This window comes from Cavia porcellus, unplaced genomic scaffold (genome assembly GCF_034190915.1).
Source record: "Cavia porcellus strain 051 isolate PalLab524CR breed Dunkin Hartley unplaced genomic scaffold, mCavPor4.1 scaffold_3, whole genome shotgun sequence".
Lineage (NCBI taxonomy): Eukaryota > Metazoa > Chordata > Mammalia > Rodentia > Caviidae > Cavia > Cavia porcellus.
The window spans coordinates 24,934,711-24,950,939 of record NW_026947486.1 but is presented as its reverse complement, the minus strand read 5'-3'; the positions used below and the strand labels follow the sequence as shown (position 1 = coordinate 24,950,939).

The following is a 16,229-nucleotide window of genomic DNA, read 5'->3' as shown; positions in this document are numbered from 1 at the left end:
ATCCTTTCATACTGTTTGTCCATTCACATACTCTTCTCATACCTACTATTGTTTTACAAAGCCAGCTTGAGAAATGTGAAGCCATTTTTAAAAAACTTTTATTTGCTTGGTATCACTTTTCCTGGATCCCTCGGAGAGGGTTACTATTTTTGTAATGACTCAAATATAGACCCTTTTATCCATCTTTCTACTTCTTTCTTATAACTTCTCTACCCCTTCCCCCACTTCCTCTTTCTTGTCTCTTTGACTTACTGTTAGAATGTGTAGTTATATCAACAAAGAAAGGGTAATAAACTGTGAGGATATAACAGGTAGAAACCATTAGATGGGACTCAATACGGACTTTGTTTACCTTAATGTAACATTTTGTTCCATTGTCTCCACTCCTTATACTACACCCAGACTGATCACATTCTTCTTAATGTGTACTTCTCTCTTAGTTATGGATGGTTCTCTGCCTACCTCCCTAAAACACATCATCAGTAATGCAGAATACTATGGCCCATCACTCTTCCTCTTAGGTAAGCAGAATTGAGAGTTGGGTTACACCAAACTAGAATAACGTGGCTCAGCTCTCTATATTTTATATATTTGTAAGATTTTACAGTCCAGTTATTAGTCTACAATGGGATAATGCATCTTTCTTATTGGTGGTTAAATAAAGGATGATTTCCATTTCCAGTATCTGTTTGTTGAATGTCGCCCTTTTAAAAAACATTATATTCTGAATAAATTGTAATAAATAGTTATATTATACATTTGGGTTATTTATGTTGTAGTTACACTTTAAATGTGATTAAAATATTTTTCTTCCATGTTAAGTACCTAACCTTGGTAGGTAAAAATGGGAATAGTTCCATTCTCAGAATTGAATCCACATTTCGTAGGTGATTCCCTTTAAGGTACAATATATTGTAGACTAACATGTTAAATACTATTTTATACCATAGAAAATCCAGTTTTAGGGACTTTATTTTTTAGTTATTGGTGAAAACATCTGCATTTTAACATTGGCATTGCTGTGTGTTCATGTTATTGCAACCTGATTTTTAACTAATAGGTATTTATTCAATATTGTCCATTTTTGGAACATTGTCCTAAATAATCTTCTAAAATTGTCCTTAAGAATTTAGTTTATTGCGGATGACAAATAAGGAAAAGTCCTTTATGCTAGTAACAGGCATTCTATATGAATACATCTAATATCTAGGGAATAATTTTGGCTACAACAGCTTATATAGTTCTTTGCCTTGTTGCTGAAGGGATTTTAAATTTTTGTGTAATAACATTATATGTTTCAACCTTGAAAAATTCACTTGTTTTATTTCTTTAAATATTCTAGTGTCTTAATGTACAAGTAGACAATTTCACTTCTTTATCCTTTTTGTCTTAGTTATATTCTCATTGCTGGGACAAAATACCTGACACCCAAGAGTTGAAGGAGAAAAAGTTTATATAAGTTTCAGTCCATAGTCAGCTAGCTCCAAGGCATGGTGGTATGGTATAAAAGACATTTTATATCATTGCAGACAGGTAGCAAAACCAGAGATCAGAGGAATAGGGGGAATATATAAACCTTTTAGGCCATACCCACAGTAACTCACCTCTTCACACCAGGTTTCACTGCCCAACATTACACCCTTCATAAACCTGGGGAGAAACCTTAAAAGCCATAGTATCGTCTTATTGCATAGGCAAAGATTTCTGGCATACATTGAATAGAGATGGAGAGAATGGGCCTCTTTTCTTTGTTCCTATGAATTTAGCTGGAAAAATATTAAAAATTCCACCACTAATTATGAGGTTAGCCGAAACTATATTGGTTTTACTTTTCTTTATGAAATTGAGAGAGTTCCTTTGTATTGTATCAGTTCCACTAAGACTTGGTACCTCTCAAAGATTACATTCATATATATACGTAGGAAAGTTTGTAGTCGGATAAATTAAAGGTGGCATTCCTTGTGAAAAAGTCCTAACAGAGAAAGGTGAATGTGTGGGTGCTTTTGTTTTTATGTATTTGTTTTAAAGGAAATGTTTGAAAGAGGCAGCAAAAAGACAAATGTACTGTGCAATAGGGATGGGGTTTAGATGAGGCCTATCAGCATGATACAGGAAACAACTACATACTGTTAGCAAATGACATTTACATGACTAAATCAAACATCATTGGAGGTCCACATTTTTTTTCCTGTGATCTTAATTCATATTTGCTGTTTGAATTATCATAGATTTCCTGTAAACGAACTTGTACTTGGGAACTACAATGCTTTGCTTTCGATTGAGATACTTGATTAATGTGGTGTGCCAGAAATTATGACATTGTCTTACTGTAACCTCTGTGATTTGAGTTTGTATTACAAAATTAAAGATACCTAAACATGTGCCCATTGTTCTTGAGATGGTGGTGAGGCCCAGTACTAATAAGAAGGTCCAGTGTTCCTTTTTCTGGCAGAACTTATTGAAACAACTATACTTTCTAGTCGCATCTAAGTTATTCTAGGTTCCAAATGCATATAGGAACTAGGTCAGCTTGTATAAGTTTCACGGAAAGAAGAGTTACAAGTAGAATGATGTGTCCCTGCTAAGTTGTTGTAACATAAAGGAGTTTCTAATTGGCATATTTGTATCAGGACAGATATTCTCAACAGCAGAACATCACTAAATGTACACCAATTGATGTATGAGTCTGAATGGCACAGAATCCATAAAGGAGAAATTAATGAGGAATCATGCAGTTGAGGTCACAGTGACCTGCTGTGATAATTTCATGCTAAAACCCACGAAATAATTCTAATTCCTGCCCCCATACCCTAACCCTAGCCCTTTCATTCCACTTTTATACTTAACCTTTATCCCCTTTGCTGTGTCTTCTTTAACCTCCCCAATTGGCCTTTTTTCTTTGTTCAGGTCTGCATACCCTGTTTCTATCCTAGCTGATGTTAGTGCCATCATGTTTATTATTATCGGCCTCACCAAAGAGATTGCCAGGTAATCAATATAAGTATTGAAGACCTCAAGGGGACAAGACTCAGATGTATAATTAGTTACCTAGGATAGGGTAGGTTTCCTGTTAATGTTGATGGAGATTTGTTGTTCACGTACCATTCTTCGTTACTGTTACATACATATCTTAGCAGATTGAAGAAAATAGATATGGCTATTATTTAAGAAATAGTAGAGCCAAAAGTGTGGGTTGCCTAAGTAGGAGACATGAGATGAGTGATCTGGGGTAGTGGCTTAGCTGGTTTCTCATTCCTGTGATGGAATTTCCAGCACTCACAAGTTAAAGGATGAGAGGTTTATTTTGGTTCCCAGTTTGTAGAGATTTAAGTCCATAGTGACATAGGAGAAATTGTTTCAAATGTGCTTTTCTTTTAACTAAGACACAATGCCCAGCTCCTACAAATTAAAGATTTGTTTTGAGTCATAGTTTGTAGAGGTTCATAGATTGTTGGCTCAGGGGAAATCGTGGCAGAGGAGGCTTGTTGATGACATGGCAGACAAAGAAGAGCAGAGATCAAGGGAGGAGGAAAAATATGTAGCTTTCTAGACCATACCCACAGTGACCCACCTCCAGTAATTTCCCACTATGCCTCACCTCCCAATATCACATTCAGCTTTAAATCCTACCAGTATACTGATCCGCCATACTGTATTGTGCCGTCCAGTATGCTGATTGGTGAGTATCGCATGCCCATTATCTATTCACCTCCCAGAAGCCCCACCTATGAGCACATGAAGCTGCAGGGCTTGAGGGGGACAAATACAAATATGAACCACAGCAAATAGTTAAAATTTAACGTTAATACAGAGAGTTGAGACTATCAGTTTTGCTGAAGTCATTATAATACATTGGTATGATTGGTTGATAGGAATCCTTAGCTAGCTTTAAAAACTTGGTGCAACGTTTTTAATTTTCATAAGTTATTACAACAGTGTCTGAAGATCATTATTCCTTTGCCTGTAAGAGTAATAGAACAGTTTCTTACGGGGAAATTTTGGAAATATGTAGTTAAAGAATGCGCAAAAAGAAGACTAAGTAAAGTTTGACACTTGAGTGGGGATATGGGAATCTCAGACTCAGGCCTTGAGCCAAATGAGGCATAGGCAAACAAAGCAGAGCCAGAATATTACACAGTGTCATTTTCAAATCTGTGGTATCTAGGCTTTTCATGCTGCAGTTGCCATTTTATTGTGAGAATCATGAAGACTGCCATCCTCAAATGTAGTGACAACCCATTCTGTAATCAGGTAGATGCAAACTAGCATAAGGTATTATATTTTAAAATGTTGATACTGTGAACATACTTTAAAATCTACCTTCTTTTGAAGAACCATTTTTAGGTGTGGAACCAGTCAAGTAACCAAAATCTGTATTTCCTGGAAAAAGGAAGCTGCATTTAGCAAGCCTTTAGTACCATCATATTATGAATAGATTTTGTCAAAAACCTTTTTTATGGCATACAGAACAGTTGTAATGAGTGACAGCCCTAATTTTCTTTTGGGGGGCAGGGTTTTGCTATATAGTGCAGGCTACCCTTGAATTTGCTTATGTGGCTCAAGCTGACATGAACCGCATGGTGATTCTCCTGCTTTGGCCTCAGAAGTGCTAGGATTACAGATGCAAGCCACCACAAGTGGGAGCCCTAATTTTCAGTGGGTCCATTCTCTTATCCACTCTCAATCTGGGCTCTAGTATATCATGGATTACACGAGAATCAAAATGGGGAAGTGTCATTTCAATGAGGGAGATTCTATTTCACCATTGTGGACTTGTAGATGGCAAACATCCCTTTTTGTATTCGGAAAGGGCAAAAATTTAACCTTAGTTGTATTTTGTTTGTGGATTGTACACCTCAAAGATTGAGAGTTTGTAATAACTAAGAAAGTTGGCAAAAAGGTGGCCCATTTAGGAGACCATTTTTCAATTTGCAATGTTAAAAGAGGGTTCTTGACCAGACCAGTATGTCTATATTAGGCCAACTATCTGTGCATGATAAGAAAACTAAGAATAATTTTTTTGTTAGCAACCAGTCATTTTCATATGAGTTACAACTTATGGTAGTTTATTGGGACACTATACCAGTAATATTTATTTGCTAAATAAGAGAAAGTGTATTAAGTCATTAGCAATTTTCTTTTTATTTATTTATTTAAGACAAAGAGAATAGAACAAAGCAGATCAGAACAGAGCAATGTAAGGAATACAGTACCTAACCACAAGATAACCCGATATTAACAGTGTCTCTTTCTTTGAATTACTTGAGCATACCTTCACATACAATAGTATCAAACATAACAAAATAGAATAAAACCATACAAGAAAATGAATGTATTACAGGGCATTCAGAAGCAAATAACAGAAAATGAACAATGGCTATTCTGTTATCTCCTTTTCCATAAAAATTTGTTTATACTATCACACATATTAAAATCCAATAAGATACATGATAGAACCAATGGAAACAGAAGAACAAAAGCATGGTAGGTCTTCAAGATGATATTAAATCAGCAATGGTTGTCATAATGTTTTGTTTTCTTCAAAATAGCTGTTCATACCATCACACATAATAAAATTAAACCAGAATAAAACCATTCCAGCTATTCAGTGAAAGCATAAGGCTTCAAAGCAATATAATGGGGAATTCTGATTCCCCATAAAATTTTCATAAAATCTTATGTACTCTTACCATTTCTTACACTCGGAGACTATACAGTAGTTATTCATGTGAATTTGATTTATTTCATTTATGATTATGGTCTGAAGTTGTGTCCATTTATTTATAAATATCTCAATGTGATCATTTATAGCTGAGTAGTATTCCACTGTTCGTTATGAAATTTCTGTTAATGATACCAGTGGTTGGACAGGGCTCAGTGTTCACATTTGAAAGATGGGAGTTTGGATAAGTCCAGAGGCACAAGGCTGCAACTGACACGTAGCTCAAAATTTAAAGGCCCAAAGTCTATGGTGAACAGGGCTGTCAGCCTGAAGTCTAAGCAGGAGTATATTCCCAGCATGGAGAGCCTTGCAGTGATGATGCTGAGTATAACTATTTTGCTCTTACCAGAAAAAAAAAAACATGAAGCTATGAGCCAGAACCATGTAAAGCTATGAACAATTGATATGTGTATGCTTAGGTTTTCTCCAATAAAAAATGACTGCCACTAGCCCTCTAGTCCCTTGAGTACTATCCTTTATTTTGAATGACCTGGATATAGGGTGGAAGGCAGCAGCTTTTCATTTATAGCCTATCACATGCAATTGGTGATACCAATTCATAAAATAAAAATTCCCTTTCTACTAAATTTCCTACTTAACAAAGGTATGGCCCTGCTTTTGTGTTCAACTAAGTTACCTAAAACCTTTCAAAAACATAGGTCACCGAAGTTACTCTCAAGACAAAAGGCTAAGATTCTGAATTCCCATTTTCACTTAATTTGCACCTTTGGCTAAAATTAATGTCAGCTTCCCACATCTCAAAAGTATTTTTCAAACATTTAATCTAGCTGTTTCAGCAGAATGATACAGTTTTATTTGAATTTTTTTAGTTAACGTAATGTGCTGTTGTTTTAAATGAGGAACATTGTACATCGTCATTTTTCTTATAATCAGTTGTTTGATCCTCTAATCCTGTACGTGAATGTTTTTACTGTTTTTTTATGGTCTAATCCTAGATTTTAGTTTTATTTTAAAAAGAATAAAACAAAAGAGGACAGAAAAAAGCAGATCAGAATAGAACAATGTAAGCAACAGCACTTCAACAAGATAACCTGATATTAACAGTATCTACCATTGTGTCTCTTTCTTTCAATCCTAGATTTCCTTATTCTTTTGTTTTCATTGATTATCCTTTTTTTTTACTTTTAAACCTTTTAAATCTTTTTTTCTGCTAGACAATGGGGAATAAGACCTTCAACCTGGCGTCAACTTTACTCATTTCTTTTTTTTTCCTTTTCCCATTTTTAGTGATCCTAGCTTTTGCCTCCTTGGGTAATTTTTAAATATTAACATTTTTTTTTAGGATTGGTAGATACTTCTCCATCCCATTCTAATGGTTTATATTATATATAACTCATGTCAGGCCACTTATTCTTTTAATACAGAATTTGCGTTTTGTCTCTAAGACATTTTTTCTCTTTACCTTTCTAGCAAATATTATTTGGATATATTCAGTTCTACTTTTTGTTGTTCTCACATAACAGAACTTAGGGCTTTTTAAAAATGTAAATTTTTTTAACCTATGTTTTATGTTCTAGAAACCCTATTATATTGGGAATAGACCTGTCATAGTTACCCTTTTTTCCTTCTTAACTCAGTTGTTTCTATGTAGAGCTGATTCCTTCATGCATGTGTCTCCCCTTTAATTTTAACACTTGATTTTTGATCATTTATTGATGTTTTTGAAGAGAATTTAAGCCAGGCATGGTGGTGTACGCCTGTAATTCCATCACTCGGGGAGGCTGAAGAAAGAGGATCACTGCCCGTTCCAGACTGCCATGGATTACGTAGTTCAAAGCCAGCCTGTTGGACTAATGCATCAAGACCCTGCTCAAAAAAACTAAAATGAATAAAGAGATTCTCATTCAGCACCATTGTGACAGTATTATAGTTGGAATTTTTAATAACAGATTTTATGTCTTAGTAGTCTCTAATAGTAGAATACTAATTTTATTTCACCCCTATTCTAGTTTTATTAACTCATAGCATTTCATACATTTGTATAAATGTAAGTCAATGGAACAGTGTTTTACATGCTAAGAAGAACCCAAAAAGACTTAAGACAAAACCAATCAGAATTCCAAAGGCTTCTTGGGAAGGCTGTAGGTCCCCATTTTATTTATGTTTGGAATAATGAGACCAATTTGAGGCGAAAATTCTCTGGTTTCTTTTAGGTCTGAAGAATCACCATTAAAATGTGTTTTTACATGATTTGTGGGTTTTACGTATATACAACTATTTTGTCTGGTTTTTAAAATCTTTGGTGGTCATAGCCTGTATTATACTTTTCAAACTAGTCAGTTGAATATATAATTTAATGAGTTAAAGTGCTGCTGGTAATTTGAAATTACTGAATAACCTTTTTTATAACATCTTTTGTCCATAATTTTGCGTCAGCAAACCTACATCTTTTATATTTTTTTCCTGCTTCGGCAGTTAGAGAACAATATATATTTAGATCTACCAGTTTTTGTCGTACATGACAAATGTATGTACATGGTAATGAATTTGTATAGTATAATACTATTCAGCTATTCAAAAATGAATGCATTGTAGTGACTGAGAAGAATGTCTATATTACAGTTGAAAATAAAGTATATAATAAAACCTTTATTTAAAAATAATGCCTATAAAAATCTCGAAGGGTAGTCACTGAATTCTCAATAGTAATGAATCTAATGAGTAGGATTAGGGATTTTCTTAGTAAACATAAGAGTTTAAATTGTTACGCACTGAGCAAGGCTTTTGATGTGTTATTTTTAATTCCTATTAGGAATCTCTTAGTTTCATATTGTTTTCTTCTCATCTTTTTTAGCAACTGAAGTGGTAACTGTGTTTGTATTTCAAGAACCGTCATTGCTGTCCTCACTTCAGGACAATGGGTTAACAGATGTCATGCTGCATGCACTGCTTATCAAAGATGTGAGTCCTATTTACTGCTCTATAAAGAACGTACAGTGTATATATCCCTCAGAGACACATGCTTGAAAGCAGTTTTAATGTTTGAAATATCCTAGCCCTATGTCCATTTTGTATGTAGTGTCAAATGTAATTTAGAACCGGTTGTGAAATTGCCTCCTATTTCCCCCTGTGATAAAGGTCTACTTAGATATTCCTAGCATGTATATCTGTACTCTTTAGGTACGTTGAAGTTTACTTTTTCTTTAGGTGCCTGCTACCCGGGAAGTCCTTGGGTCCCTGCCAAATGTATTTAGTGCTCTCTGCTTGAATGCCCGGGGTCTTCAGTCTTTTGTACAATGTCAGCCATTTGAACGTCTCTTCAAAGTTCTTCTATCTCCAGATTACCTCCCAGCCATGCGGAGGAGGAGGAGTTCTGATCCCCTTGGTGAGTTTGTAAGCTTTATTCTGCAATAAAAAGTTGGTAATTTGGCAAGGAAAATCTTTCTTGACTGCTCTTTGTTTTTCTATGTATATAGCTCTAAGCTTAATAAGGATTGCCACCATACACTCTTATTACATATAGGAAGACTGAGTACCTAAAATATCCCCATACATCTGAATAATTTGCTTTAACACTATCATTGTGCTAGTAAGAAACAGGTAATAGGGAGCAGCAGTGTATTTATTTCTAGAGAAAGTACCATAAACCATCTTATGGTCTATAACAATGAAAATATGTTGATGAAAAAAACGTGTTGATTCTGGTATTACGTGGTTCTAATATTCAAGTGTCTTATAGTCGCAGACTAACAGACTTTCTTGTCAGTTTACTTATGAATAGATCACTGAGGACTAGGAAGTAGGGCTCTAGAAAAGTTTGTTTGCAAAAGTGTCCTCTATTCCAGAGGCTGAGGCAGGAGAATCTCTTTGCGTCCAGGAGTTTCAGCCTAGCTTGATACCATTGTGAGACTCTTAACTTAAAAATGGAAGGGGAAATGTACTATGTACTTTTTCCAGCATTGTAGCATTTTAGTATCATTATTTATTGAGACAGCTGAAGGGTTATTAATAGATTATGGTAATTTGTCTCATAATCTTTATTACTCTGTAATGTTAGTTTAGACTTTAGCTCAGCATGGAGGCACATGCCTATAATCCCAGGATTTGGGAGGGTGAGAGACAAGAGGACTGCCACAGGTTTGAAGCCGTCTGGAATAGAAAGTGAGTCACTGTTTCACCAAAAAATAAAATCAGATCTTGAGAGTTGCAGCACATATAGCTACTTTAAAATACATTTAATAGACTGATGCCATCGTCTTCCCCAGTAAGTTCGTGAATGACAGCAGATATAATGAATTCATTTAAGACAAAATGACATTAGAAAACAACCTACTTAGTTTTTTTCCATGTTAGGTTGAAAGAAAATAGACAGAAGCTATATTCTTCTTTCTAATGCTTCAATGTTTGCTTCAAGGGGATACTGCTTCCAACCTGGGGAGTGCTGTTGATGAGCTTATGAGACATCAGCCCACCCTCAAGACTGATGCAACAACTGCCATCATAAAGGTAGGACATACAAGGATGTGACCGTGGCATGACTGAACAGTAAAGGGGTTGGTTTTTAAAAATAAATGACCTGCAAGAGCTCATTTGGATTCTTCTTCTGTACCTCTTAAGACTATTATGTCTGCCTGGATTTTTTGTGTTATTGGGCTGGCCCATTGCCACAACAATTAATTTTAGTTTAAGTCTTACCGGAAAGAAAATTTTGATCAATTCCAGCTTTATCTGATTGTAAATTATTTTCCTTATAAAAATAGTTCTTATGATCAGGAATGGTGGCACAAACCTGTAATCCCAGGTGTCTGGGAAGCTGAGGTGGGAGGATCGCAAGTTAGCATCCAATCTAGACAACTTTGTGAGACCCTTTCTCAAAAATTTGAAAAGGCTGGGGAAAGGCCCTGGGTTCAATCCCAGTACCACCAAAGAATATCTTTTAATGCAAACATTTACATATCGCTTTCTTATATAAGTAATTAACAATTCCACAGGGCTTAGCAGAAAGTTCTCATAAGTTTTATATTTTTTTATTTGTTAAATAGAGCTAATGCCTACATTCTAAGGACGATATATATTAGATACATTTTTTGGGCGGACACATAGCACATAGAAGGTACAAAATGTCAGTCATCACTTCTAATACTTCATTACTAACAAGTAATATTATTCTTTGTGTTTTTTAGTTACTTGAAGAAATCTGTAATCTTGGAAGAGACCCTAAATACATCTGTCAGAAGCCATCAATTCAGAAAGCTGATGGCACTGCCACTGCTCCTCCTCCAAGGTCTAATCATGCTGCAGAGGAAGCCTCTAGTGAGGATGAAGAAGAAGAAGAGGTACAAGCTATGCAGAGCTTTAACTCTACGCAGCAGACTGAAACTGAGCCTAATCAGCAGTAAGTGCATCAAGAAAGTTTTCTAACCTTGTGATCTTGCGCGTGTCATTACCTAAGTCTCAGTGTAACTACAAATAAGTAAAGATTTTTTTAAAAAATTTGGAGGTGGTAATAGTTTTCTGTCAATGTAACTTCATCAGCTTTTCTACTTGAAAGTTTTAAATATACATCTTAGATACCTAATTTTTGTGGTATCATATATCACTGAGTTATGGCCACATTTCTCCTCCTTTCCCAAATTATCTCTGCCTTCTTTCTGTCTGCCAGATTCTTCTTGTAAGGACAGCTCAGATACCTCATACTATCTCTTTTTCTGCACTCCACAAGGCATGGTGGCGGTTACTACTTCATCATCCTCATAGCATTTTACTAAATTCTAGCACATCATACATAAGTTCTTATATAGCATTTTTGTAGGAACTTATTAGATAAAGTAGGTCATTAAGTAGATTATTATGTCTAAAAGAGAAGAATCACAAACTGCCTAAACTGTATACTCCCTGCTTCATTTTGTTTCCCCATCTTATTTTGTTTGAGATATGGTTTTATTATGCAGCCCAGATTACCTTAGAACTCATTACATATCCCATGTTGAGCTCCAGTGCTAGAGGCCTGCCTCTGATTAGTGTCTCAAGTGCTGGGACTACAGGTGTGTGCCACTATGCCCAGCAAAATAAACTTTAATTTTGAAATCCACATGTTAAAAGAAATGATTATTTTAGCCCTTTATCCCAGGCAATTGTTGGTACTAGTTGTATACATCCTGACAGTATGAGGCGAAGAGGCTTATTAGAAATATTTGCAATGCATATTTCCCTCAGAAGTTTTCTCTGTCCACTTCCCCAGTTCCAGATACTTGAACAAAGATCCAAAATCCCTATTTTCCATATGTTCATCCATGTTTTAGTGCCTTATATGTATTCAGACAATTTCAGTATTTTCTATTGAAGTCTAATTTCTGTACAATAAGCTGCACACATTCCATTTTGAAGTTTCTGGTTTCCCCACCTCAAAATGAAGCAAATCTTGATCTTACTTCTGTCATTGCAGGATAATTTTTCCTGTCAAGAACATCTTATAAACAGAATGGTGATATGGACGCAGTCTTGTGTATATTGTATCTTATGTATATATGTTCTTGTATTTAGCTTTGCTCAATGCAGTTTTAAGATTTTTTTTGCATCTGTGAGTGGCTTCTTTAATTGAAATGAACATGAATATCATCTATCCTTTATCCGTAATTATGGTCTTAGGTTCCTAGTTTTTTGTTTTCAGGCTGAGAACAATTCTCTTTTCCTTATTTTTCCCCAAACCAGCAGCTCACACATAAAAATATTGGTTATACGTAATCTTGAAATACATAGTGTTGTGTGCTAAAGACCTAGACTAAGGAAACTACATAATTGAAGCACTATGTTACATTTTTAGGAATGTTCACTACCATTGATTCTAAATACTTACCTTTAGGCTTATGTATTCTGCCTTTTACATTGTTTGATCCCAGAAAATCTGATGGTCCCACAAATTAATATAACTTTGTTGTTGGGCACCATTGGTTCCATTTCATAGTTAATCTATTTAGTGTATTATCTGCTCACTTCACCTTAGTACCTTGAAAGAAATGGATCTCGTTAGTCCCTTTGGTCTTTAGACCTTAAATTGCAATTGTCTGTGTCTTAAAAACAAAGAGTACAGAGAAACATTTGTCCCTAACATGCGATTCACTGGGAGTCCTTCCTTTACTGAAGGCACTGCTCTCCCTAAGAGCTCCAAGAGATGCTTGATTCTTCTCTCTCCCTCCTAAAAAATAAATACTTGTAAAATTGATTATAGTACAATCAAGTTAGGGAATGTGCATATATTTAAGGGAAAGGAGGGAGGCACAAACTTTTCATTTGAACAATAATAATAAATTGCTTGATCATGAGAATTTAGTCTTCAGATTATTATGGGAAAAGGTAAAACAAAATTTCATAATAATAGAGTAACAATAATTGAGTATTGTTTTCTTTAAAATAGTTAATGTTAGTATGAGATATGGCCATAAAAAATTCTCCAAATGAAATTAGCACAAACCTTTCTTTTCACTGAACTAAGAGAAACTATTAGTATAACTGTCATGTATTTTTTTTTTCTTTTCCCTTTCTTTCCCCTTTTTAAACAATTTTATCTCATGTCAAAATACCTATTTTGCATTTTGGACCTTATTTTTTCATTTCCTCACACCAGAGAGACAATATGTTGTTTACACATATGAGTCAATTTATTTCAGTTAGAGAGACAATATGTTGTTTACACATACAGGTCAATTTATTTCAGTTAGGAGTATGGTCTCTAGTTGCATCTGTTTACCTAGAACAGTCTCAAGTTTATCCTTAATGGCTGACTAGTGTTCTTTTGTTTAAAAAAAAAAGGCCACATCTTTTTTTAATCCATTCTTCTGTTGTTAGGCAGTTTGAGTTGTTTCTAAGATTTAGGTTTATATATTCTGCTGCTATAAACTTGGATGCACATATATCATTGTGGTATGACATTTTTAATTCTTCTGGGAAGATACACACACAGAAGGGAAATAGCTGCGTCAAATGGAACCTCTAATCTTAGTTTTTGAGGAATATGCATACTAATTTTTACCCAGTGGTTGTACCATTGTGTGCACTGTCACCAACATAAAAGAGGTCTTTTTTCCCCACAGCCGTTCCAGCAGTAGTTATTCATTATTTTCCTGGTGATAGCCATTCTATCTGAAGTAAGATAGAATCTCAGTGTTTTAATTTGCATCTCTGAAATAACCAATGATGCAAAACATTTTTTCACATATTTGTAAACGTTTCTTTACTGAGAAATGCATATTCATCTCAGATATCCATTTTGGGATTTGGTCTTTGAATCTGAAGGGCTTTTTTTTTTTCAGTTCTTTGTGTGTTCTGGGTATGAATACATTGAGGGACAAATGACTAAAACTTTTTCCCTCTGTGTGGGTTGTCTTTTTACTCCTACTGGTGATTTCTTTTGATGTGCAAAAAAATCTTAATAAGGTAACATCCCAGTTGTTGGTTCTTTGAAGTATTTCCTATGGGTTCTGGGTTTTGTGCATGAACTTTTCTGCCTACCCCTGTCTTGTAATATTTCTACCTATTTTCTCTTCCAGTAGATTTAGTGTTTTTGTTTTAATATTTAGATCTTTGCTCCATTTTGATTTTAGTTTAGTGTATGGTGATAGACATAGGTCTAGTTTAATCTTTAGCATATGGAAAGCGAGTTTTTGTAATACCACTTATTAAAGAGGCTATCATCTAGTGAACTTGTTTGGTCTCTTTGTCAAAGATAATGTGGCTGAGTGTGTTTGTAGTTGTGTCTGTATCTTATAATCTGTTCCACTAATCCTCAGGGGTTTTTTTTCAGTACCATGCTATTTTATCACAGTAGTTTTTGTATGATTTCAAGTCAGGACTTGTATTGTTTTAAAGATGCTATGGTTTAGTATTTCCAATAAGTTTAAAATCATAATGACTTGTCTTGAAACCAGCTGATAGGTACAGTTCTGGTTGAGTTGATCATTTTAGGAGTGCTGTATGGCTTCTTAAGCCTGATAATCAGAAGAGGAGAAAAAGGAAGGAAAAGTGCGTACTGAACAAATTTGTTCCTGGATATGTATGAAAACCACTATTCACTGGTTTTTATTCTCCCGAACTTTAATACAGCAATGAAGGAGGCATCTGGGCTCCATGTAAAGGAACGAATATCTCACTAGACTAAAACAATATCTTAAAATTTTTTAGCTATTTAGAGATGGATGTCTGGGATCTTTCAGGCAAATGAGGCTAAGTTGCAATGGGTAATTGGTACAAGTAAGAAGAAGTGCTGCAGTAGTTCTCAGGAGGAACATTGTGGTCAAGGAAAGGTTTATGGCTTTATAAAATCATTTCATTCCTGGCTTCTTGTTCTCCTCCTGTTGTACAAAGTTCTACCCCAAGATTTTCATTGAGGATTTTTCACAGCACCCTACCCAAGCTCTGGAATACCCTACGTACCTTACACTGAAATCATTATGTTGTTTCTTCATTTGTTAAGCTAGTCTGCATTTTGCTGCCAAATGCTGTTAAGCCTGACAAATTTATTTGTATTTTGTCTTACTCAGATGAGAACTAGGTAGCATCTTGCCAAATTTCTTCTTTTTTGTTTAATTTCAATGTGCTCTGTGAATTCTCCATTGCTTTTTTTAAAAGCCCAGATGTAGTCACTGAACTCTAATGGTTGCATTTTTGTCCAGCTATAGCATTATTCTAACCTTCTTAACTGTTGTATAGCATCAAGACATCTGAAAACACAGCAAAAACCTGACAAATGGTTGAATAGTTTAGGCACTGCCAAGCTACTCGTATGTATTGTTAGGATGGGAGGCACTGGTTGTAGGTTTTGTCTGACCGTATTTAAGTATTCAGCATTTGACCCGGGATTTAACTCGGTGGAAGCACCAGACTGGCAAGTACTAGGTCGTGAGTTCAATCTCGAGTACAAAAAAAAAGATGTCATTAGGGAGTTTTCAACAAACCCCATTTCATACTTTGCATAACTAACCGTGATGCAGGAACACAGGTTTTTGTTTATTTATGTGGCTTGTTTCTTTTGGGGTGTGTGTGTGTGTGTTTTGAGGAAGGAGGGGTAGGTAGGTAGGGTTTTTTTGGGTATTTGTTGTTGGTTTTTGTTTTGTTTTGTTTTTAATCTAGCTTCATTTAAGCAAATGTCTACGGACTTTTAACATGAACTTATTAATATTTTCCTATGGATAAATTCTTCTAACAATAGTTGCCCTAAGATTGGTTAATGTGTGATACATACACAGGTGCTGTAGTTTTGAGGACTTGATTTTTCTCTGTATGTCTCAACCTTAGTTACGAGATAAAAACTAGCTTTAGAGCTTCAGTTCATTTTTCCCCCTATAGTATCTATCGAAAGGTTCATCATAAAGGCTGTTAAATTTTAACTTACGAAAAATGCCTATTATTTTACTATATCCCTTTCTTCACTGTTTTGTTGCACTGTTCTAATTCACTCTTTTCTTCTTTAATAGGGTTGTTGGTACAGAGGAACGTATTCCTATTCCTCTCATGGATTACATCCTGAATGTGGTAAGATTCATCATAGGGC

At 35.1% G+C, this 16,229-nt stretch overlaps 1 protein-coding gene across 13 annotated transcripts in view; it reads left to right on the top strand.

Annotated features, from left to right (window-relative positions):
* Huwe1 (HECT, UBA and WWE domain containing E3 ubiquitin protein ligase 1) overlaps positions 1-16,229 on the top strand; it is a 142,849-nt gene that overhangs the window by 64,151 nt on the left and 62,469 nt on the right. For all 13 annotated transcript variants that reach the window (XM_063245925.1, XM_063245922.1, XM_063245923.1 and 10 more), the window contains 6 exons: positions 441-521; positions 8,538-8,644; positions 8,891-9,068; positions 10,098-10,189; positions 10,867-11,078; positions 16,153-16,210. In XM_063245925.1, the coding sequence (XP_063101995.1) occupies positions 441-521; positions 8,538-8,644; positions 8,891-9,068; positions 10,098-10,189; positions 10,867-11,078; positions 16,153-16,210 (728 nt within the window). The remainder of the gene's footprint in view (positions 1-440; positions 522-8,537; positions 8,645-8,890; positions 9,069-10,097; positions 10,190-10,866; positions 11,079-16,152; positions 16,211-16,229) is intronic.